The 25,645-nt window shown below is 45.3% G+C and overlaps 2 protein-coding genes across 3 annotated transcripts in view; one reads left to right on the top strand and one right to left on the bottom strand.

The window, feature by feature from the left end:
* Positions 1 to 25,645, bottom strand: part of LOC143099926 (E3 ubiquitin-protein ligase TRIM35-like) — a 491,084-nt gene that overhangs the window by 230,839 nt on the left and 234,600 nt on the right. The gene's annotated exons all lie outside the window — the stretch shown is intronic.
* On the top strand, positions 1,103 to 25,595 carry rcan1a (regulator of calcineurin 1a). Of its 2 annotated transcripts, none has more exons than XM_076264092.1 (4): positions 1,103 to 1,557; positions 21,468 to 21,641; positions 23,660 to 23,819; positions 24,016 to 25,595. In XM_076264092.1, the coding sequence occupies exons 1-4, from the start codon at positions 1,441 to 1,443 to the stop codon at positions 24,192 to 24,194; spliced, it is 630 nt and encodes a 209-aa protein (XP_076120207.1). In that variant the 5' UTR covers positions 1,103 to 1,440; the 3' UTR covers positions 24,195 to 25,595. The 2 variants fall into 2 exon arrangements, with proteins under 2 accessions (XP_076120207.1, XP_076120208.1); XM_076264093.1 differs by lacking the exon at positions 1,103 to 1,557 and adding an exon at positions 17,952 to 18,704.

Raw genomic sequence — 25,645 nt, 5'->3', positions numbered from 1 at the left:
CTTCATAAATACAAACATAGCCCCTCAGTGTGTCCAGCTTGGTCAATACAGAGATGAATAGTTTCCTGAACAGGCTGCTGGCCATAAAGTGACTATTAACCTGCCATACCAGAGTAAATATTTAGACTACGCATCTGCTAAAGATGAACATTACAGAGCCAGTGTTTGGCCACATAGCTTGGTACTCATAACAACAAGCTGCTTTACCTGGGTAGGTGAAGCTCATCACCATGACAGCAGCTCCCTAACCTCAGGTGGATCCCCAAGAGCATTTGAGCCAGTCACCTTTCATTGAGACCTTTCTCTGAACCAATCACAGGCCTGTTGGAGGAAAACCAGATTTCTATGGATTTCTATTTCTTTGATCAAGGTGAAATCTCACTATGTTTCTTGATTGTGAATACTGTTGCCTATGGAAGATGTTTGTCATTTTTCTTGAATCATGTCAGCCTAGACATATCATTTCTACAGATTCACAACTGCTTTCAGTATGCATATATTTGAATGCAAAAGCATTACTGATTAGAGTAGCCTATACAAGGCCTATACATGGGGAGGCTGAAATGGATTATAATGCAGATAATTATAATGTGCGTCGGCCACTTGTTCCCATGTTGTTGTTTCACCACCACTAGAGGTCTCTTCAGGCTGCAATATTAGTTACAGGAGTACCAGTATGTTTTCATGCGAAAACAAACAAACAAACAAAACAGTAGGCTAGGCCTACACTCCACTGCTCTTGGTACCCTACAAGTACCAAACAAACCTTGCAAATCAGCAAGGCTGAGTTCAAGGGTAATTAACATCCCAAAAGAAGTGGGCTATGGGAAATTCATAATGAAATGAAAAATCAACCGAAAAGCCCTACCATTATATATGTTATAGGCTATATTACAGTTATATCTATTTGTAAATATGAACTCATGACAATGAATGAGTCAATGAATAACTAGCATTCTGTTTTTTTATTTGTCAGATAGGCCTATGACCTGTATTTAACCTCCATTGCGTCAGGTGGCAGTAGCAAAACATTTTATTTCCAAACGCTTACAAGTCATCAACGAACAACAGTCAAAACAGTTGTCTTTTCTCTTCCGTTTCTCTGATGACAGCAAATATTTTCGGTGGTCTCTTCGTTTGGTCGATAAAGCACCGTTGTGTGAACCAATAAATATATGTGTAGTCATGTATGGTGCTGTGTGGGCTCATTGTCATTATGGCAGGATATGTGCGAGTTAAATATGCATTATCCGCTGTAAATAAGAGATCCATCAGCTAACATTTATGTTTGCTGTCTTCAATTAACGTTAGCATGCTAGCTAGTTCAGAGGAGTGTTTCTAAATATAGCTGCATCACAGCTGTCAAGAAGTTAAAGTAAATCCCGTAGAGCAACTTTATACGTGGTCTATCATAGCTTGAAGACCATTGCGACATTCACCATGGAACAAGCGAGCCACGATGAAGTGGCCACTGTAGACGTGCAATTCACCGACCTCCCCAACGCCTTGGTCGCCTGCAAAGTTTCCGAGGAGCTCTTCAGTAATCACAGTCTGAAAGTAAGTGCACGTCAACATTTATCGATAAAGATCCTGCATTTGCCGTGTAGTGGTCACCGCACGCCATGTTTTATACGAATCAATATCGTTTCGAGGACGGTCCTTGACCTTCACTGAAATGGGTCGCTCCTTGTGTTCAACAAATCAACATTACACGTCTGTGTTCACCTGCTAACCTGTGATGGCCTGATTACTGCTATTGTTGCCCGCTCAAACTTGCTAGTCTGACTCACTGCGCCCGGTGACATGTACTGGAGCCTATGAAAACCATAGTATAACTGGTCAATTTGCTTGTAAGATGGGGATGTGGGCCAGAAATATTTTTTTAAATGTTATGATTACATTGTGTGATATGTTTATAACCCAATATAGGCTACACGTCAGTCAGTGGAGGCAAAGTAGGTCTAATCAAAAAAAAGAAAACGTCGTCCTCTTACCAACACGACTACGTTAGAAAATTCACAGTTCAAGCATAGTTAAGCCTGCATCATAGCCTACAAGTGGCTTCAGTACTAATTTTGCAAAATAACTTTATGCCCACATTGGCATGGAAAGTATCACCGCTTTTCCATGGAAACCATAAATACTTCAGGTTTGTGTCTAGGTCATGACCCTGTGAGTGTCTGTCCTGCCACCATTGTTCCACTGTTTGTGGCCCAGATGACTCGGTCAGGACTTTTTTACCAGGATGTTTGGCTTAGTATGACACCCAGCTAATTCAGCTTTTCCCAGCAACTGAAGATGTGTGTGCCTATGTGTATGAGACAAAGACATAGACCCATTCCCTGGCATAAGCCAGGGCCAACAATTGTCCCACAAGTAGCACCAAGATTGAACAGACTGAAAAGACACTCACATGGAAATGGTTTCCATAGTGGTTGGACCTGCCTTGTCAGCAGGAAAGATAAAGTTTTTTTCCCTGTGGGAGAGAGAGGGATGGAGAGAAGAGGGATGGAGAGAAGAATGTGGAAAAAATACAGAGAAGGGGGAAGGGGAGGAAAAGACAGATCCTCATTTTGGCAGCAGTGGAAACATTCCAAGATCTGAACGAGGCTGTGGAGCTATGGAATAATTTATGATCCATTAGTGAGAGAGAGAGAGAGAGAGAGAGAGAGAGAGAGGGAGTACCATAGAGGAGAAGAAATGAGACATTCAGTCCCTAAACTCAGCTGCTAGAAGATGTGGGGCAGTTTTTGAAAGTTAAACGTATCCATTTCTTTTAATGTCTTAAGGCAACATGAGGTTTCTTGTGTAGGAGGTCTGTGAGTTATTTAATTTGGGTGACAGCAGGTGGTGTCAGCCGGACTCGGTGGGCGGGTGGCCAAAAGTTAGGTTGGTTCTGCCTGTGTTGGTGCACAGAGCACGGTGGAGCTGCCGACAACAAACTGAGTCTGACAACTACACCTGAAGTAAAAAACTCTTCTTTAAGCTGCTTGTCATTTTAGCTTTGACCGAAATTAGAATGCTTAGCAACGTCTCATTGATGAAGATAAGGAGCGGATGTTAAAATATAGGTTATGCCTGAGATTGGCATGACATAGGCCTACTTTAGAATGTCACTGAATGAATGTTTGCCACTTGTGATGAATGTATTAAATCTTAGTGTAGTCTGATAGCATGCAAGACATTCACATAGGCCTTTGATGAGCATTAAAAAATAGCCCAATCTCTCCCATTCATTGAGACACTTCCATGATGTTAACATGAAGTTGAGGTCACGGCAGCAGTTCATCTATACACACTCCACTCCTCTGATGCTGTGTGTTGTGTTGTGCCAAGAGCAGCAAACAACCTCACGTCAAGGAGGTGCGGACCAGGGACAGACACAACGCGGCTGTTGTTGTCATGAGCGCTGTGGCTCTCTTTTCTAGAGCCCTGCATGCATGGGCAGATTAGGCTGCTGGAATGAGAGCGCTTTTACCATAATACGTAAGAAAGGGGGAAATTCCACCGAGCACTGGCCTCCACAGAAACCAGATTGAGCCAGTTAGCTGACCTCTTCTGGCTATTCATAGTAAGGTAGTAAGTAAGTGTGTGAGAGAAGATGACGCCAATGAGACAGTTATTTTTTTTCTTGGTGTGTGTGTGTGTGGTGATTAAGGAGATTTGTCGTGGTTCAAAGGGTTTTCTGCTGGCCGCTGTTGTCATCATCTCACTCCAGAGAGCCAGACAGCCTCAAAGCCTCTTAACAACATGGGGGACTTTTTTTCTGTCCACTATCTGATAAAAACATCTCTTTGTATGAACCTCAGTTTCTGTGGTGACGTTCATCTGTGGGCGGCTGGCCGATTCTATAGAAGTATTGTATGGCAGAATACCGGTACAGGTGGAAGCAGATAGATTCTTCCCCAAGCAGTAGGAAGACACAAAGTGTATTGTTGTGGCCTGCTTCAACAAGATCAGTGGTGCGTTCAAATTCCTGGAACACAGTCAAACGTTCATGGTGACCATGTTTGTCTGAATGGATACATTTGAACCATTTTGTTTTAAACGTTCAATGTCAATGGGAACCCTCCCTCCAACTCTCCAATGTGTTTGCAGAGAACTATCTCCTCAAACTGTTTGCAAGTTTTCAAAACCTATGTTTTTTTTAATTTTAACGCACCTCAGATGTATCTTTTTGTGCTAACTTCACTCTCACAAACCTTCACAAGAATACCCAGACCTTTCTGTCATTGAACAGAGCATAGCCTATTGAATGAGAAATATGACTATGACATCCATCTGAGCAGTGCTTAAATAGCCCAAGCTTAAGCCAGCAACTTGTCACCGTCTTTTTTAGCAACATGTCATTGTGTGAAATGTTCTGTTTGCTGTTGACAGAGACGTGATGTCCTGCATATCCAGACAGTGTGTATTGTTGTCGTTCAGGCGAGTAGTAGTAGTGATCCCATATTTAAGCCGACGCTTGCGTGGTAAATTCCATCGGGGCTGGCTTAATTAGCCCTCTGTAGACGGCCTGTCATCGCCCCAATGTCCGGTTTTAGATTTGATCTAATGTGCTGGGACGCTGGACGCTGCTGGATGTGCAGTGGTTCAGTGCAGCTTTGCACCCTGAGCATAAGATGTGATGTCGAAAGTTCCCAAGGGAATTTACCTGGAACTAGTAAATGGAGGAATTTTATTTTAAACCCTTCAAGGGAATCTGTGTCTGTGTGTGTGCGTGCGTCTGCGTTTTAGTGGGTTTTACAAGCGCATGTGCACACCTGCGTGTTGGCTGCATCGTGTGTGTGTGTGTGTGTGTGGAGATGATTTGGCCGAGCAGTATGTGCCAAAGACCACAAACAGGTGCGTGTAATTTAGCCTAATGTCAAACCTAGAGGGCAAGAGACATCACCTCATTCACCTGTTGTCGACTCCCACACACCTGTGTAAGGGCTGTCACAGTCATGCCATCTTATTTCTACCCACACAACTGCCCATTTAACAAGCCCGTCTTCACAGAGAAGTCACAAACACACACACACACACACTCTGCATGCACGCACGCACACACACTGAGTCTTTTGTTGCCATTGCTGCTGCTGGGAAGTGGGAACCAGTGAGCCTCTGGTTGCCCAAGGCTTTTCGGTGCTTTCTGTGGTTGTATATCAGCTGACTGAGACTTGAACAATAGGTGGGTTTACATGTGCAGTTTTGTTGTCATTCCGATTAAACTATCGGAGTGTCTATTTGTACCCCTGGTACGAATAACCTTGGCCACACAACTGGGCTATTCACACCCTGTTATATAACAACAAAAACATGTTGCTCACGTGCCCAAAAAACATGGCCGACATTCGTTTTTTCGTCAGCAGAAAGTGAAGAATTCTGAACGGTTTTAGCACTAATATCTGTTCAAATTAAAGTTGAGATGGAAAAGTTGTGTTTTATTTTCATAATCTTTGTTCAGTGAACACATACAACCGTCAGTTTGTTAGCTAACAGAAATGTTGTGAATATGACGTTCAGGCCTATAAACTATAAGTTTACCTGCAGACCTCAACTTCTTGCTGAAGCAGTGGTCACAGGCAAGGGCTGGTACGTGGGAGATCGGGGTTCGATTCCCGTGTGATGCGTTTTGTCGGAGTGAGTGTGCATGTGTACCAACGTCTCTGGAGAGAAGGCGCGCAATTTTAACAAGAAATCAGTTCTCAAACGGAAGTTTTGATTGCAACAATTAGCTAGTTCATGCACCAGGGTGTAAATAGCATTCAGTACTATAAACACCTGGGTACGAATAGCATCCACTTCTAACTGTACATTGATGCAAACAGCATACCTTATTCAGAGTGTCTATTACACAGCTGAGCTATTCACACTCTGTTATGTAACAACAACAAAAAACATGTTGCTTGTTTTTAAAAAAAATAAAAATTTATTACATTTTGTGATCAATATGCCAGATTTAATGCACAGGGGTGCAAATAGCATACACTGATATTTGTACCAGATGAGGTACTAATAGAACACATTGCTGTGTGCACCGGGGTACGAATAGCATACATTGATATTTGTACCAGACGAGGTACTTATAGAACACATTGCTGTGTGCACCGGGGTACGAATAGAATTCACTTCTTATTGCACCAGGGTACGAATAGCATACACTGCTAATTGTACCAGGGGTGCAAATAGCCTTACCCTTAAACTATTCCGATTGAAAAATCAGTGCCGTCTGGTTACATGGGGTACGTTCTATTCCAATCAGGAGCTCTCAAGTGTTTTAGAATCTTTGATCGGAATTGCCGTTGTTGCCTACTTTTCCTTGAGAAGATACCGCAGGCAATCCGATTGGCCGTATACATGGCTGTTCAATCAGATTAGGAACGGAATGCACCACCTCTTTCATTCGGATTGAAATTCTAATCCTAATCAGGCATTTTTTTTATTAAAATTCAGTTGTTTATACAAGAATCTATATTCCGATTGAGCCGTTATTCTGTTTTCAATCAGATTAAAAGTGTCCAAACGTGGCTAGTGCACCCTAACACTCTTTGTTCTCTTGCACTGTCACTTCTCATTAGGCTCCATGGTCTAGTCTAGTTAGCTGTAGTGGGTATACTGTGATGTAGCAGTTAGCTGTAGTGGGTATACTGTAATCAACCCCAAATGTTAGAATACGTATCCTTGTCTATTTTAAGTGGGTATACTAAGATAGTGATGCTTTTTAAGTGGGTATACCAGGGCTCCAGAGTGCGACCAATTTGGTCGCAAATGCGATCAAAATTCTTAAGGGTGCGACTAAAATTTTTCCTGGGTCACACTGGTGCACCTAATGTCATAAGGTTGAGCGCCTAGACTTTCCTCGCATCTCCTGTCTCTCCACGAACTAAGCGTTTGTTCTCCTTTGACTAGTGGTGTACCAATACTGCAAAGGTATCGCAATAGGCAATACCCTGAAATTAGAAACCTCACAATACCTAATTGTATTATATCGATATAACCTACTTTTAAGAATGACAGTCGTGCGCATCCGTAGCCTATGTGTCTTTTCTCCTTACACGCACGCAGCTATGATGCTGTCGTGATCCGAGAGAGTAGTGATGTTGATTTGCTGACTTGCACCTCTCAAGTTTGTGTTGCTAACCTACCTAGGCTGGAATTTTCATTTAGGCCTACTGTCAGAGTTTTCCGAAATAAGCTACACAACCTACAACCTATTGGCAAACTTTTACATCTTGAGAGAGTTCCTTCTAGTTAACTGTTAGCTCACGCATCATGTCATCATTAATGTAGTGATGATTTCAACAAAATCATAGATAATAACATTGCAAGACACTTATCTCTTTTATGATCTTATAAATATTTTCTTTGACTTGTTGACATAATGAATTGCATCCTTGGACGATGTGCGACTATTTTCCTCTAGCCTAAAACCATGAGAATGAAAGCTAATTACTTTGACGTTCTTTTTAAAGTGACAGGCACTCAATTAGACCTGCACACCACCACTATAATAACATTGAAGACAACTGTAATAGTTTAAAATCAATATGAAGTATTCAAATTACTAAATATTTTTAGCTTTTAGTAATTATGCAGATCATACAATACTATACATTATTAATAAAATATATAACGTTTATGAATTCCAAAATATGAAATAGAAACATATGTCAAGCCATCATTTGTGTGTGGAGGGTCGAGCAGAGACTAGGATCGCCACTGATGTAAATGATCACAGTATTCAATATTACTGATGTGTGGTGGACGCTCCAAATCAAATGAATACTGTCATTCCTGGTCCATGCTCTGACAACAGCTCAGACATGGAATGTATATGGAGAGCAATAAAAAGGGGACCTTGAAATTGTGACGTTAAAGGTGCCGCAATGAAAAATTTGGGTGCACCTAAATTTTGTGCTGGTGCACCTAAATAAAAAAGTTAGGCGCACCAGTGCAACCAATGCAAAATGTTAGTCTGGACCCCTGTATACTGAGATGGTGATGCTTTTTAAGTGGGTATACTGAGATGGTGATGCTTTTTGAGTGGGTATACTGAGATGTTGATGCTTTTTAAGTGGGTATACTGTGAAGTCCTGCGTATCACATAGACTACACCACTGGCTCCCACTCCTCCTCCTCTCTCTTTCCATCTGTCTGTCTGTCTCTCATTCATCCACTAAAATGATGGATCACTATTCATTAACTGCCCCTTTCAAACATCACATCAGCCATCACTAACTAAAGCATACATATATAATGACATATAGTATATATACTAGTATATAGTATTAGTATAGTATAGTATATATACTCTTTTGATCCCGTGAGGGAAATTTGGTCTCTGCATTTATCCCAAATTGTGAATTAGTGAAACACACTCAGCACACAGTGAACACACAGTGAGGTGAAGCACACACAAATCCCGGCGCAGTGAGCTGCCTGCATCAACAGCGGCGCTCGGGGAGCAGTGAGGGGTTAGGTGCCTTGCTCAAGGGCACTTCAGCCATGCCTACTGGTCGGGGTTCAAACCGGCAACCCTCCGGTTACAGGGCCGAAGTGCTAACCAGTAGGCCACGCCCTGCCCCCAAACATATTTGGTTAACTTCAAGTGAACAACCTCTAAATGTTCTGTCCGTTAGCCTTAACCATGATGCCAACCTCATCATTAAACAAGTCTATCAACCCTAGTACCTTAATTGGTTGACTTAAAAAATTACGGTTATTTAAATAAAGTGAGACCAAATGCTTTGTATGTGTTTTACGTAATGGCTGGCTTTGACATTAGCTATGTGGGTGTAGTCGGCTTCATTCCATTAGTCCATTCTGTGTTCCACTGAATGTTCACAAAGATGGTCAGCTGGAGGAATGTGGAATTGTGTGTGTGTGTGTGTGTGTGTGTGTGTGTGTGTGTGTGTGTGTGTGTGTGTGTGTGTGTGTGTGTGTGTGTGTGTGTGTGTGTGTGTGTGTGTGTGTGTGTGTGTGTGTGTGTAGTTGCTCACTCTTTCTGTTCTTGGGCTCAGAATAGCCAGGAAGTCTGTATTCTGTGGAAACACAGAATGAATGTGTTGTTACAGTAAGAAGCAGGAAAATGGATCTTGTGACATTCTTTGTGTGCGTGTGTGTGCAAGCGAGTTCATGTGTGACAAGCTCAGCAGCCCTTCTCACCGTTGAGCAGGAAGCTGATTTATGAACTGGACTGAGGTGTCCTTGTAGATTGTTGAAACAGGAAGGAAGAGCTTTAGCATGAATCACTCGTTCACTCTCACAAGCACTGTTTTCACACGTCTGTTACACGTACAGATATTGTTTTACACACACACACACACACACACACAGAGACCCCCCAGTGTAACCCTGTGTAATCACTGTCTGTCATTTACACACACAGCACACTTTTTCTCTCTCAAACACACACACACACACACACACACTTCTCTGTCTCTTTCTCTCAAGTGGACACTACAAATGCAGTCACTGATTCATTCATGCTGGCCATTTCTATCTTCCCATCACACACACACACACACACACACACTCACATTCTCTCTCTCTCTCTCTCTCTTTCTCACACACACACACACGTGTCTCCTCCATTCCCTCCCCGTGGAGCTGCCACAGTGGCATAGTAGCAGCCAACTGCTCAGCGTGGACCCACACTGTTGGCATGTGCAAGCTGAGCTGCGTTTCGTTTCTCCCTCTCTTTTCTCTGTTCAGTGCTACTTCACTGACCGCCGCCTCCTGTCCACCAATCTGGTGGCATTATTTTCAGCGCACTACTGTGGCAGTAACAACCCGACAGCGCCCACACAGTTCCCAAGGTAACGGAGGCGCAGTGCAGATCCTAACCTCCCAAAAGTAAACACTTACAGTAAAGACAACAACTCAAGAACTTTGGACCTGGACTTCAGTGCAATTCATCATGCACTCTCAGTGTGTGTATGTGTATGTATATGTGTGTGTGTGTGTCTATGTCTGTGTTTGTTTATGTGTGTATGTGTGTGTGCGTGTCTGCATAGTGCTGTGAGGTGCAGGACATACACAGCTGATACAGTCTCTCTTTACCCCCCCCCCCCCTTTTGTTATTACTGTTTGCTTTTGTTTATGTAAAGCACATTGAATTACCTCTGTGTATGAAATGGGCTATGTAAATAAACTTGACTTGACTAATTGTAACGGAGTTGAACTGAGCTAGCATGCTAGTTGCGTGTATAAATCCTCACAGCCCTAACCTTAAGAACGCTTCTAACTGCTGAGTTGGAAGCCTAGGCTTTTAGCTCAGTGGTTAGAGCGTTCGATTCCCATGCTGGTGTGTGTCGAGGTGGCGGGTTCTAGGGCCATGATCGGCGGACGAATTACGACCTCTGTTCATAATTACTTTCTGTTCAGTCTCAGTCAAACTGAGCAACCACTTGACCCTCAGAACCACACAACCCTGCGTGTTTGTGTCCGTCCATCTTTCCATTAGCCAGTGTTTCCACTCAGGGGTCAGTGGAGGAGGGGAAGAGGTGGACAGTGAAGTAGGAAGGGGATCCGGGTCTCTGTGTTTGTGTCTCACAGTGGGGAGCACGCAGGGCCGACCCCGAGATGCTGTCGCATGACCCCAGCGGGTGGCTGGGTGCGCCTGGCCGAGTGAGTCGGGGTCAGGGTTCTGCCTGGAGCAGCTCTCTGGAGGAGTGCGGCACAGCAGAGGAATCTCATGACGGAACATTCCGCACTGTTCTCTCTCTGACTAGGCCTCTCATCTTCTCCCAGAAGGAGATGGGTTTTTTTTTTTTATAAAAAACATTTTCTTCCCTCTCCTCCCTCCTTTCCTCCCGGTGCTTTGACAGTGGGTGAGTCCACATGCTTCTTACACTACACACACACACACACACACACACACACACACACAATCCCTGTCATAAACCAGCCCTGTGTGTGATTAGTGAATGGAAAAATGGATGTCTTCGCTCATAAGAGCATTCGCCTGACTCAGTGAAGAATTTTTTGTTGCGTCTTGCACAAACCGGCTGAGCGGCTGGGGTTCAGGCAGTGAGAGCTAGCGTTAGCGCTAACAACACAGGAAAACCACATCCAGTGAGTCACAGAGAAATAAGAAAGCCTAGTGTGCCACAGATGCTGTGTGTGTGTGTGTGTGTGTGTGTGTGTGTGTGTGTGTGTGTGTGTGTGTTGCTGGGTCTCTTTTATTGCATATCTTGGTGCAGTAAAAATGCAAAGTTTGACCAAACATGGCTCAGGAAAGGAGAGCGGTGGGTTTTGTTAGCTGTGTGTTTTGTTTTGGCTCATTCCACAGCGATGTGTCATTGTGTTATATCTTGGTCCTGAAGGCCACTCTCTTGAAGTGCCCACTCTCTCGCTTGCATGTCTAACTTTGCCAGTCATTTATAGACTACTCTCTCTTTCACATCTCTCTTTCTTTCTCTGTCTGTTTCTTGGCAATTTCTCTCTTTCTTTCTGGTTTGTCCCTTTAAGCCCAGTAGTTTAGATCCTCTGACTTTATACTTCGTCTTTTTTTCTTCTCTGTCTCTCTCTCTCTCTGTAAATATATTTGTGTGTGTATAGTATAATATATAGAGAGAGAGACCAATATATATCTCTATCTCATGTATGTCTGCCGCGGTTGACCTCTGTTTCAGGCATTCTTCACCTTGCTGGTTTAGTCACTGTTATTCTGCATGATGTTTCATGGTTTTGTTTTGCATGCGCGTCATGACTCACCAATTCTTAAACAGCACATCACATGACTGGCCTGATCAGCACGTGAGGTTGTTATAGGTAAACGCAAAGAGAGGGAAAGATTCCATGGAGGAGATTAGTCACTGATGTGCAACTGCCTGCCGTGACATTAAGTAACTGCTCACCAAAACAAACCACCCTCCCATAAACCAAAACTGTAAACTTTGATGGAAATTAACGGGTAGTAGTTTCCATTGTCTGATACAGTGACTGGGCAATGTGCTAGTAAAAAAGGGATGGTGGTGGTGTCAGGTTTGAGGCATTAGGGAGGGTAACACCCTGAGTTGGTGACAGATGTCTGAAATTAACATGGACAGCTGTAGCGTGTTGATGTTCATTCACCAGCTCGGTGTATGGGAGGCTGAATTCATGCAAATTTGGTAAATTACAATTCAAAATAAAGCTAATTTTAGACACCAGATTATTTTTGAAAACAAATTATGTAATGATTCCACTCCAGTCCTTCAGTAGTTTTGTTTCCAGGCAACGGCCGTTTTGTTGATTTCATTGGCTGGAGTGGATCAGTCATGTAGAATGATTTCTCTGCTTGGTCCAGGACTGGATAAGCTGGATAATGTTTTGAAACTGTGTCAGTATTCCATAATGCGGTGGGTGTTGCTGGATGCTCTTTACCAGACCAACACTCACACATGCTTAAAGTAAGCTATGTTGGTTCACAATAGGGTTTTGTGCAGGGCTGTTGTTTAATCTCCTTAGCACTCCATTTCCACAAGCCTCCACAGTCATTTCACCATTGGTCCTCCAGCCTCTTATAGCCAGTCAGCTGACAAGCTTTTTTGTTAACTTAACCCTTAAAGGAGTACCGTCACACCGGTATGACCGGAATGTTGGGAAATGAACGTTCTAAAGAATACCTGGGTTCATTGAATTCAACATAGAATTTAAGAACCTTCAATTGTTGCGGAAGTTAGAATGTTCAAAAACCTACACTTTTAGGGGTAATGGTTCAAGCCATAACAAATTATGGAAATTTGAACAAAATATTTTGCATTTTAGTCTTTGCATTTTGGTACTTTACATTTGCCCAGCCTTCAAAATCTCTTCCCTTACTTGTGTCTGCTGCTATCATTTCAAGTCATCATCTCAATTGCGCGTCTCCTAAGGTCACGTAAAGTGACTAACAGCTGTGTCATAATATTGACCTACTTGGCCTCCCCTGGGGTTCAAGGCCATGCCCTGCTTAAACCATGCTCTACTAATGAAGCAACAGGTCGTACTGGAAGTTTTATTTGTGCATGTATGCGCTAACAGTTTTTCCAGTGGAAAGCTGGGCTTCAGCTCTGCTGTGTAATTATCCCTGGGACGGGTGTTTAAGTGTGCTCTGCTGTGGGAGAAAGAAATGGCTGGGCGTCGTCTGCCGGAGATTACAGGTCCCTCTGAGTTTCCACCCAGGCGCGGACGCGACCGTCGGCCGGTGTTTACACCAGAGTTTTCCGAGTGTTGTTTGGGGTGGAGGGAGGGAAATGGGGAAGGGGAGCTGCGCTGCTGAGGGCCTGGTGCCAGCGGTTCTAAGTGCTGCTGAGGGCCTGGTGCCAGCGGTTCTAAGTGCTGCTGAGGGCTTGGTGCCAGCGGTTCTAAGTGCTGCACAGTTCTAGATTAGGAGTGCTCGTGTCTGACGTAAAATGGTCCTTGTCATAAACGCCGGTTCTGCACCTCTCAGGCAGTCATGGTTTAGCTACTTCACACGGTGCTCACACACACACACACACACTCACACACACATTCTTGCTGCTGGCATTTTCCGTCCTGCGTTCTTTCCCTTCTCTTATTTTGGTATCATATTTCCACTTTTCCACTCTGTCAACAGCGGCCTGGCCTCCACAAGAACAATGTGCAGAGTCAGCCACTGACTTGGCTACACACACACACACACGCACACACAGACACACACACACACAGACACAGACACACACAGACACAGAGCCCTAAACACAGTTGTTTGTACGCATATGAACATGGCATGACATGAGAACCAGAAGCAGATTTATTTATTGTTAACACACAGGGCTGTGGTGAAGGGTTGGCCATCCTATATTTTAAAATGGTGTTCATGCTCCTATTAATAGTGGAGTTAACGCACCTCCAAACGCAACTTTAACTTTAGAGTCAAATTCCCATTGTTATTAGCACAACGCCTATCCAAAATCAAGCTGCACAATTAATTACTGCTTCAACTTCCAAGTGTGTGTCGTAACCACATAGTAAGGCCGCAGGAAACGCACAATGAATCACTGTCAGTGATCCCTGTTAATACTCTCTGAACCATTTAATGGCCATAAGAATTTGTTATACAGGCATTGGGCAATATCCTTTAAAATTATGTTCTGAATGACTTTATTTGGAATTTGGTTGCGGCTGATAGTGTCTAAAACAAATGTCACATATCTTGCAATAAATCGCGCATTGTGCTTATTTTCATAAAATATACAAGCAATATATTAGTATACAAACACCATACATAAAGTGCAAGTCTGTGTGGCACTGCTAACAACAATGAGTGTTTTTACTGAGTACATGACAATAAACTTGAGACTTGAATAAAATTGCTGTACGACTATTTGTACAATACAGTGTTTGTAGATGTGAAGCAGGTTGTACGACTATTTGTACAATACAGTGTTTGTAGATGTGAAGCAGGTTGTAGGACTATTTGTACAATACAGTAGCCTAGAAATCTAGACGCGCCCCTAGCGGCAGCAAATTATATTTGCTGCCAGGGCTAGTCTAGCAACTCTCCGTTGGCTTGTGAGCTCCAGAAATCGAAACTCAATCAGGCCAATGAAATCGTGTATAGAGTCGTTAGGTGGGCTTAACATAATAATTGATGGCAGAGTTGCAACGGTTTGGCTTGAATTCCCTGCTACTTGAAAACAAATAAGATGGATGTTGCTTTTGGCGAACAGTGTGACACGAGTTAAGCTTTTATTAAGTTGGCAAACGTTTGAACTAGCCAACTAGCTCAGCTGGTGGGAAACGCATGGGACTCATAGCGCTGCAGCTGTCCTATTGCGTGCAGAGGGAATTTGAAAGACAACTGATTATCCCGCCCCTCGGACTGAGCACTGCGAACGGTGAGTGCCCAGACCCTACATTTTAATGTGGGTCTGGCTCGTCAGGCTAACAATACAGTGTTTGTAGATGTGAAGCAGGTTGTAGGACTATTTGTACAATACAGTGTTTGTTAGGGCTGTAACGATACACCAACCTCACGATTCGGTTTGTATCACGATTTTTGACCCACGGTTTGATACAAATCTCGATTTTTCTTTTCTTTTCTTTTTTTTGCGGGGGGGTGGCAAGACATTTTATTAAATAACATTTTAATAGCCTCCCTTAGAACACCAGAGGATTACATATAATATATCTATTATTTTATATCCGGATATAAAAATATTTTTCTGAATGACTGATATTTATGACCGCACACTTTATGCAGATTAGCCTATAGCCTAGGCCTACTATTTTTTATTACAACTCTACCTCTTTAATTCAGCTGTCTGGTTGAAGCCTGGAAATATTGTAAACAAAGTAGCATATAGCTTAGCCTATCATAGTCTACTGATTGGACTGTTCAGTTTCCCCATGTGTGTTTAAGTTTCAAGGTAATAGGCTACTTGTTCTCCTTGGGACAGGCCCTTTTGGGAAACGTTGGTATTGAGATGATCAGTCAACTTCAATGCAAGAGTTTTAAACAAATATGTGCAGCATGCTAATGATGCTAAGCGGATTTAATAGTAATTTAGCTAGTCGTCTATGCGTCCTTGCTTTCACGATTGTGAATGTTTTATTTAAGTCGCGCGTGTTCATTGAGCAGGAGAGGGAGGGAGAGTGAGAGGGAGTGAGAGGGAGGGAGCGCGAGAGAGAGCGGGGCAAGGAGAGGGGGTTTACTTCTATACTGTTTGGTAAAGTTGCACACATAGTCTACAATGAAAGCAAGGAGAGGTATTTATTTGTTTTTGGACAACGTAGGCTACCGATAAGTAAAGCAGGAGTTGTGGGTTGCTTTTGCGGCCGCATAAGCTGCAAAGCACTGTGTGAAACACTAGAAAGGGTGTGTCGCGATTCTGCCTTTTCACACCGCGACACAGTATCGTGGATATGAATGTCGCGATTTCGGTTTCGAATCGTAAATCGTTACAGCCCTAGTGTTTGTAGATGTGAAGCAGGTTGTAGTTCTATTTGTACAATACAGTGTTTGTAGATGTGAAGCAGGTTGTAGGCCATTCACTATCTGAAGAAGCACGAGTAAATATGGCATAGATAATGATACTGGTCAGCTATGTATGAGGATGATGGCATGAGGAAAGAATATGTCTGACATATACCATAATACTAATGCCATGTGTATAGGTGTGTGTAAGTGTGTACATGTGCAATGTGTGTACCCATGTATGTTTATGCACGTGTTAAGGTCCGTCTGTGTTGATGGTTTTGATGCTCACGCACACTCTCTCTCTCGGGCACGTAGACACAAGCCCGCACTCACACACTCATGCATTTGTAGGGCTATACACAGCTCACATGCAGTTGCACAAACACACACACACACACACATCCAAAGACACACACTGTGTTTACTGTCAGAGAGCTTTTTTTGAAGGGCTGCGACAGGACAGAGAGAGTGAGTGGGTGGGAGTAAGCGGTGCTGATAGGCAAAGGTCTGTAATCACTTGAGGGGGGAGACAGAGATGGAGAAGGAGGGATGGAGAGAGAACGAGAGAGAGATCAAGCCTCAGGAGAAAAGGAGAAAGGAAAAATGAGAGAGAGAGAGAGAGAGAGAGAGCTACAGTGTCTGGCTGAGTGGAAGGGAAAGACGTCAATGCGGGTAAAAATAAGACTGACGTCTGATACCTGAATGCCACTTAAACCGACCAATAGCAGCAGAATAGATACACTAGACTAGGACACACTAGGCCTGTGCCATATTGTATCGTTATAGGCCTAGGCTACTGGAGTACACATGCACATCACACACGCTCACACACACACACACACACACACACACACACACACACACACATGCACATCACACACGCTCACACACACACACACACAGTACACATGGACATCACACACGTCTCTTAGTGCCTTTTTCTGCCCCCTTCCTCCCATACCCAGTGTCACACACATATAAGGCAGTGAGAGTACCCATGAGAGGGGTGTGGGGGGCACACACACACACACACACACACACACACACACACACATACATAAGGCAGTGAGAGTACCCATGAGAGGGGTGTGTGTGCGCATGCATGTGCCTGTGTGCGTGCGTGCGTGCGTGCGTGTGTGTGTGTGCTGTGCTGTGGGTGATGATGATGGCCCTTTGATGTGCACTGCGCTGTGGAGCGACAGCAAGAGAGACAGACAGAGAGAGGGGGTAGAGGGACAGAGAGAGAGAGGGGGGGGAGAGATGGACAGAGAGAGAGGGGGGGGGGAGGGACAGAGAGAGAGAGAGGGGGGGGTGAGGGACAGAGAGAGAGAGGGGGGGGGAGAGATGGAAGGGAATTAACACCCATGGAAACTATGCTGCAGGGAGCTCTGATAGCAGCTGCCCAGCTCAGCTCAGCTCAGCTCACCTCAGCGCAGCTCAGCTGAGCCAGTTTTTCCATCCAGCACACAGAATGACAGGGCAGAGAGAGAGGAACGGGTGATAGAGAGAGGGGGGAGGAGAGAGAGAAGAGACATAGAATGTTAGGGAATAGTAGAGGTGGAGTTACGTACGTGTGTGTGTGTGTGTGTGTGTGTAAAAAAGAGGGAGTGGGAGAGGGAATGTGTGTGTGAGAGCTGGCAGGAACAGAGCTTTTTCCAGCAGAGCAGAAACAGTGTGTCAAAGTGGAGCACAGACTGACAGAACTGGAGCTGGAACGGGGCTGCGGGGAGGGCTATGGCACATATTTTCCATCCCTCTTTATAACTCTCTCTCTCTCTCTCTCTCTCTCTCTTTCTCTCTCTCTTTCCCTCTCGCTGTCTTTCACTCGCAGTGTGTGTGTGCTTGTGTGATTAGTCAGCACCGTCCTGATCTGACTGTGTGTGTGTGTGTGTGTGTGTGTGTGGAGGGGGAGGGGAGTGGCCATGCGGCTGTAGGTCCCTCCCTAATTGGGCAGTGCTGGCTGCCGTAGCCGGTTGCGTCGGTCTGGGGGAGGAGTTGTGGGGGGGGGGGGGGGTATAAAAGGCTGCCTCAGCAGCATAAGCAGGAGACTAGAAACTCTGCTGCTGAAGTACAGCCTCGCCACACTGCACAGTCTGCCTTTCCGGAACGTTCTTTTGAACAGGTATCTGCAGATCCCACTCTGATTACATCCTGCTGTCCTCTCATCTTCTCCCCACTGAAGCGCTTTCAGAGCAGTCTAGCTCCAAGGCTTTAGAACACCGGCTTTCAGAACAGCTTGACCTATTTCTGGTTGACAGAATCGAGAGAGGTTCCTGCATCGACAGCGTTTGTCTTCTCCGCCTGACGGGGAGATTTTGACAAAGCCGCAAACAAGAGGAACTGCAGATACTGAAGAAAGAGGAAGGCCACTCTGTGAAAAGGACTGCAAAGAACAACTGATATAGACAGATAGGCAGAGGAGAGGACTTTGTGTGTGTGTGTGGGTCTCTTTATATTCGCCTCACACACACACACGAGAGGTGGCTACCACAGAGCCTCTCTCTCACCCTCCACCAGCGTCTCTCGCTCTCAGAGCAGGCTTCTTGTTTCTCACCGGGGCTCAGTACCCGTTGGGTCACTCACGCTGGGGAAGGCAAACAGGCCCGCTCCTCGCGCCCGGCCCAGCTGCCCGCTGCGAACGGTCCAACACCTGCTGCTGCGCAAGATCGGCCTGCGTCATACCTCCGCCACCGCCGCCGCCGCCAGCACTACATCTCCCAGCATGCATCTGAAGAGCATGAAGTGCAACCGCTTCTGTCTGATCGCCTCGCTGGAAGACCCTGACATGTTCAACCAGCCCCAGGCCCGGGTAAGGAGCACTGCCCCCACGGCCGACACAACTGGGTCAGCCACAATCCAGCCCAGCAGTACTGCTGTCCCTGTTGCTGCTGCTGCTGCTGTCTCTGCTAGTGTTGATTCTGTCTCAGTTGCAGTGTTGATTCTGTCTGATGGACAGTATTGTTTCTGTCTCAGTTGCAGTGTTGATTCTCTCTGATGGACAGTATTGTTTCTGTCTCAGTTGCAGTGTTGATTCTGTCTGATGGGCAGTATTGTTTCTGTCTCAGTTGCAGTGTTGATTATGTTACTGTTAAAAGTGCTGTATGTCTCTTCCTTTCTGTGTCACTCACTCCATCTTTTCATAAACAGGTGTTTGCTGTGGTGGCGTTGTCCACTGTAGTCCTGGAGTTGACCACTAGTGTAGTCTGAAATGGGTCTTCTAGAGTCATTCTGTCTGCAGTGGCTCCTGAGTTAGTCTTCATCCTGCTCATCCATCAAAAGCATCCCATAGTTGAACAGGATTTGGGACTCACTTTATATTCTTGAGCTATTACCACTGACTCCGTAAGCATAGCATATAGACACATTTGAGTGATGTCTATCTACAATTTGGTTTCAGTTTGAGATGCATCAGTAGACTTCGGTCATGCTGTCTTTAATATCAATGAAGGATAGTCTGCAGTGGAGTGCTGGCCACAGTTGATTGTTATCTGGATGTGGTCTACAATCTTCAGGAGTGGAGTGGAGCCTATAGCCTTGGTGTGCAGATACAGAAGGCATACTGTAGGCTGTGGTTTGCCTGCTTGCTGAAACATCAACCACTACAGGTTACTAGTCAGACCTGCTGAGCTCTCCTCTCTGCAGGCCTATGTGAGGTTTGCTTTATGGTCATTTTCCATATGCAAAACATGGGTAACTGTAGCTGCAGGAACTGCCTGATAACATGGTCAGTGAAAGTGTGTTCATGCAGAGAACAAAACAAATATTTTTTCCAGGGGGGGGGGGGGGGTCGCAGGTACGGTTTAATTAAGGTGATGAGGACAATGATGGTGGTGGTGATGATGATGAAGACTACCGCTGTGATGATGCTGAAAAAGTGTTGGTGATGATGACGGTGGTTATAATAGTTATTACAACAGCTATGATGGGGCTGATGATGGATGGTAACGGCATTGATGACAGTGACGCAGAGGATGATTATGGTGGTGGTGATGGTGATGATTGCCTCTGTAGTCAATGCCTTAATTGCACAACTCTGGACAACTGAAGAGTCATCAATTGCAGTGAATCACTCTAACTTGTGTTGAGCTTGTTTAAAAGAGGTGTGTGTGTGTGTGTGTGTGTGTGTGTGTGTGTGTGTGTGTGTGTGTGTGTGTGTGTGTGTGTGTGTGTGTGTGTGTGTGTGTGTGTGTGTGTGTGTGTGTGTGTGTGTGTGTGTGTGTGTGTGTGTGTGTGCGCGCTGTGGACATGCTGGCTCTATGCCACGATTGCTTGGCACTGACTGTAAGATTCAGAGCGGAAAAAAATGGCTGCCCTCATTTTTAAAGGAAGGCTAGATGGAAAAAAAAGAGAAAACTTTGCAGTGCAGCAAAGAACTGAATTTGTGCTATGCACAGCCTGACGTGCATGCCTGCGTGCAGAGGCATATACTCTTACACACTCGGCATAGTGACTCATGCTTTGCGGACTGCTGTAAAACATACGCACACCCTCTCTCATCTCTCTCTCTCTCTCCTTCATTCTCTCTCTCTTTCCATTTCTATCTTGCCCACTTGTCCCCTTTACCATGTCAGAGACTCGAGCCGCCCCTATCTGTCCCCGTTGCCGTGGTAACCGGAATCTTCCGTAACGGACTCTTGGGCACGGTCAATTTTAGGTGCCGTATTAAATTAGTTGTATGTGTGTGTGTGTGTGTGTGTGTGTGTGCGCGCGTGCATGCATGCGTGTGCCTGTGTGTGCGTCACAGCCCTTCCCTTTACAGACACTCTTTGGTTCTCTAGAGGGACAGATATGTCAGTCTATTCATGCAAAACGTCCCAACTTACCTTTGGACAGCTCTCCATTCACATACTGTAGGTAGAATCGCAACTGAATGAGGAAGTGTGACTTCCTCCTATTTGTGTTCAATATTGTGGTTTTGGAGGTTTCACATGAACATATTTGGGTGTGAGTGTGTGGACCTATGGGGCAGCCGTGGCCTACTGGTTAGGGCTTCGGACTTGGAACCGGAGGGTTGCCGGTTCGAACCCCAACCGGTATGAACTGCTGAAGTGTCCTTGAGCAAGGCACCTAACCCCTCACTGCTCCCCGAGCGCTGCTGTAGCAGGCAGCTCACTGCGTCGGGATTAGTGTGTGCTTCACCTCACTGTGTGTTCAGTGTGTGCTGAGTGTGTTTCACTAATTCACGGATTGGGATAAATGCAGAGACCAAATTTCCCTCACGGGATCAAAAGAGTATTTATACTTATAATTATACTTATACTTAGACTTGTGTTTTTCACAGTGCCTACTGCAGAGACCATGTGTGTCATGGGTCACGTGTGTGTGTGTGCGTGCGTGTGTGTGTGTTTAATCTGCTTGTTTTAGAGCTTGATGCAGGACTTAAAGTTCTTAGACATTGTGCTGGAATTCAGGCATGGGCAGGGCTTTTATACATTCGAAAATGAATTTATATAAATAATTATGACTTCAACATTTGACCAAATCCACAAGCCCTTTCCCCTGGCCTGCTTGCCCTGTTAAGGGTAACTGGAGCCAGCCTCTCATCTGTCCCTCTTGCCTTGTCCCTCTGCAGGCGAGCTTTGAGGAGCTCTTCCGCTCCTTCGACCCCGAGGCCACCTTCCAGTTCTTCAAGAGCTTCCGGCGCGTGCGCATCAACTTCAGCGATGCCCTGGCCGCCGCCGAGGCCCGCGCCGCCCTCCACAAGAGCGACTTCCATGGCAAGGAGGTGCGACTCTACTTCGCCCAGGTACGTACGTACGTGTGTGTGTGTTTGTTTGTGTGTGTGTGTGTGTGTGACCGGACTCGGGTTCCTCTGTGACGCTACACCTTCCCACCAAGTGTAGTGAAAGTCCTTTTGCATAACCCCGCTTACGGACGCAGAGACAGCGCACCGACAACATGTCCCCCTTGGCAGAGGTCATCAGGCCACTGAATGTAATTGGCAAGATGCAGAACTACAGTAATGATGCCCGCACCTGGCTCCGTGTGATGCTCTTAGTGTTGCTTTCTGAGTCACACTCCTGTCCTTGCTGTGCTTCAACAGACTATTCATATGAGGCTCCGCCCTCCTACGTACTTCCGCTCAATTTTCATTTCCCTCATTTTTCATTTCAGGATAGGACACAAGATGACACAAGATTCAATATTTTATTGCCATACAACTCGGTGCAAGTTGCGAGGGATTTGCTTCAGTGTGCTCATGACAGGACATCAACAAAGACACAAAAAGACATGGAACATATACAGTATCCTACACAGAATCACACTTTGCATATAACTTGGCAGATAACTCTTAACAGATATCTAAATGACGAGGCAGTGTACTGTATTTAGGGTGGGCTTACCCTTACAGATGGTCTGTGTATGAGGATGAAGGTTAATTGTTAGACCACCTTGAGTTGATATTTATTTCCCAATTTCACATTTCACATTCAGATCCCAGCTGTAGTTTCTCTGTGGCTCTGGATGGCTGCCATTCACCTTGTGCTTCATAAGCCTCATCAGCCTTCGTCAAATTTTAATCATGGTTCTCCTTGTTGTCTCTGTGCATAGGGAAAAGCGTTAGCCAGACCATCACAGGTTTATCCTTCATGCTCTTAACGTCACTGATGACCAAGATTGTCATTGGCTTCCCAAGGACAACGATATGGAGATTAAGACTTAAGATAGACAGCTAGATAAAACCAGCCCTGATCTCCCTCTGTTAAAAGCCCCCCCTATGCAGCGGCTCCCTGCCTGTCTGTAATGCGCCCTCACTTAACATACCAGTCAGCTCACGGAGAATCCGCCGTTACCTCAGCCTCTCCCTCGGCTTGGAGATGGAATCTGCGTAACCTTTTAGAGGAGGAAATGGAGTGTTGGAGACGGCAGAGTCGGAGTTGAGTGATGAAGCCCCCCCCCCCCCCCCCCATCGCCATTGGCATCACCGCTGCTTCTAAATGCTCTATTTTTATCACTGCCATGGAGGAGGCCTGAATGCCTTTTGTCTCGTGTGTGTGTGTGTGTGTGTGTGTGTGTGTGTGTGTGTGTGTGTGTGTGTGTGTGTGTGTGTGTGTGTGTGTGTGTGTGTGTGTGTGTGTGTGTGTGTGTGTGTGTGTGTGTGTGTGTGTGTGGAGAGGTCTTGGGCGTGAGTAATTCTTTCCACTGCCCGTTTTTAGTGGGGCATCTAACAGACACAACCTGGAAAGGAAGCAAATGGAAGATGATTTGATTTATGATTGAGGTCTTCTGTGGCTTCCTCTGTCTCTCCCCCTGTCCTTCTCATTCTCAGATCCTCCCCATGCGTTTTGCTTGTTCTTCCCCAAGTACATGTATGATTCACTCGTCCTCCTTCCCTCCCTCTCTCTGTCTCCCCCTTTCTCCTTCTCTCCCTCTTTCTGTCTCACTTGTCCTCCTTCTCTCCCTCTCTGTCTCACTCTTTCTCCGTCTCTCCCTCTCTGTCTCACTCTTTCTCCGTCTCTCCCTCTCTGTCTCCCTCTTTCTCCTTCTCTCCCTCTTTCTGTCTCATTTTCCCTCATTCTCTCTCTCTCATTCTCTCTCTCCTCTTTCTCGCTCTCATTCTGTCGTGTGTCCGTTGACTGGTAAGAAAAAGCAGCACCAGCACCAAACCCTCCTTGGTAGCATAAACTGCTGAAATGTATATCTTATCCACACCGTGTGCTAGTTAATAATGAATTGTAAAGATGAATAAATGGAAATCTCTCTCTCTCTCTCTCTCTCTCTCTCTCTCTCTCTCTCTCTCTCTCTCTCTTTCTCTCTCTGTAGTCTGTGCATATAGGTAGCCCGCGGCTGGAGCCTCCCAAGCCAGATAAGCAGTTCCTGCTGTCCCCTCCTCCGTCTCCCCCTGTCGGCTGGGAACAAGCACAGGACGCCACGCCCGTCATCAACTATGAGCTGCTCTGCGCCATCGCCAAACTCGGACCAGGTACACAGGCGCATTCGGTCTCCTCTTCCTCCTCATCTTCGTCCTCTTCCTTCTCTCGCTCTGTCTCTCTCACACTCACACACACACACACACACACACACACACACACACTGTATGTACTGGATATAATCTGTTCACAACCAGTCTGTGATGGCATTTCCTGCTGTGTGTTTGAAGTGCCTTCTCTGGGTTTCAGGTGAGAAGTACGAACTGCACACCGGCACCCCCACAACACCCAGCGTGGTCGTGCACGTGTGCGAGAGCGAGCAGGACAGCTCTGGTGGCGAGGACGAGACGGACGCCGCCCGACGCCCGCGACCCAAGATCATCCAGACGCGCCGGCCCGACTACCCCGACTACCCCGTAACGCAGTGAACAGCGGGCGACCAATCACATCGCACCGATCTCTCTGCTTTACGGTCACGGGGGAAGGGGGCCCTGAAGGGGTGTGGGCGGGAGGACTGACGGCCTGACATGGCGTGCAGTTGGTCCTCCTCGCCACTAGGTGGCCCAGAGTTCAGCTCTCCCTGTGTTGGGGAATGGGGCACACTGTACATCTCCACCATTTCACAGCTCGGGACTGGGAGGGCGAATGGGTGGGGTCTTCATTGCATGCATTTAGTGGAAGACGGGATCAGCTTAGAGGGTTAATTGAAAGATTAGGTTTTTGATCTGGGTATGGTGGATATGTCTTGTGTCATGGAATCTTTAATGTTATTATTTTTTTCCTTGTACATGTATTTTGTTTTTCTTTGGGGAGCATGTTGTATCCCCATACAGTGGTGTGGTTATGCAATTACAGTTTGTTATATAACATTGTGTCCTTTTTTTTTTTCATTGGTTACAAAAGCTGTAGGTAACAACCTGACTGACTCCTACACATGTACCTTGGCGAGTTTACACCAATAAGATGCTGGAAATGGTGCAATTTCAGACTGTGTTTATCCACTTATGTTCATGCACATAGACAAGTAAAAATGCCAGAGAAGGTCATTTTGTCTGAATTCATCTGCTTCTAATAATATCTTTTGCCATGATAATGTCTGCTTTTTGAGCTATTTGATGTGCAGAAGAAAACTAAGTGAAGAACTGCAGACTGTTTAAGACCCATGAAGTGTCTTAAGGTCTCTCTTTGCCATTGTGCCACATCGAGTGCTAAGTGTATAGTTTTCTCATCTTTTCTATGGCCTGTCTCCATTTATCACAACGAATGTTAACTCGGACATGTAAGTTTGACTTTTTTTTTTACAAATATGAAAAAAAAAACATGCGTGCGTGCGTGCCTGAAATATAATGTTTATCTGTTAGTGCTCTGCCTGACAAAAACGAACATCTACTGACATGACGAGATCTCTTCAGCCCGCACACCTCAATTTACTTTGGAGGCACTCTGCGAGGTGTATGCTTTGTGAGAGAAGTGTCTTTGCCATACTTAATTCGCAATATGTAAAACCTTGCATCAGTCCTGGGGAGTTTCATGTATTAAAAGCGAATTAATCTACGCACTCTGAGGGCTGAAACCAGGATCTATTATAAATGCACGTTTGTATATATCAGAGTGTATGTATGTATGTATGTATGTATGTATGTATGTATGTGTTTAAAGCCTTTTGTATACTGTTCTTAACATTCAGTTTCAAGAAAAAAAGAACAAATAAATCCATAAACAAGAATAACGCATTGATTTGGTGATGTGCAGTACACTACATGGTGTATCCAAGCAAGATCATGATCAAATGCAACTAAGACTCACACAATAAACTCCATAAAATCACATATTAATGTGTATGTGTATTCATTCCCTTCATAGTCACATTTCTGCTCTC

Source organism: Alosa pseudoharengus, unplaced genomic scaffold (genome assembly GCF_046254945.1).
Source record: "Alosa pseudoharengus isolate Yale_2024_CS ecotype anadromous, Long Island Sound unplaced genomic scaffold, YU_APseudo_1.1 YU_APseudo_1.1_scf_3, whole genome shotgun sequence".
Taxonomy (NCBI): Eukaryota; Metazoa; Chordata; class Actinopteri; order Clupeiformes; family Clupeidae; genus Alosa; species Alosa pseudoharengus.
Note: the sequence above shows the minus strand (reverse complement) of the source record. Positions and strands in the feature narration are given on the sequence as shown.

Bases quoted from the DNA above. Each gene is read 5' to 3' on its own strand.
- rcan1a (XM_076264092.1), top strand. From the start codon at position 1,441: ATGGAACAAGCGAGCCACGATGAAGTGGCCACTGTAGACGTGCAATTC. The intron at 1,558-21,467 runs GTAAGTGCACGT...GTCCCTCTGCAG, and splicing joins TCAGTAATCACAGTCTGAAA to GCGAGCTTTGAGGAGCTCTT. The intron at 21,642-23,659 runs GTACGTACGTAC...CTCTCTCTGTAG, and splicing joins TGCGACTCTACTTCGCCCAG to TCTGTGCATATAGGTAGCCC.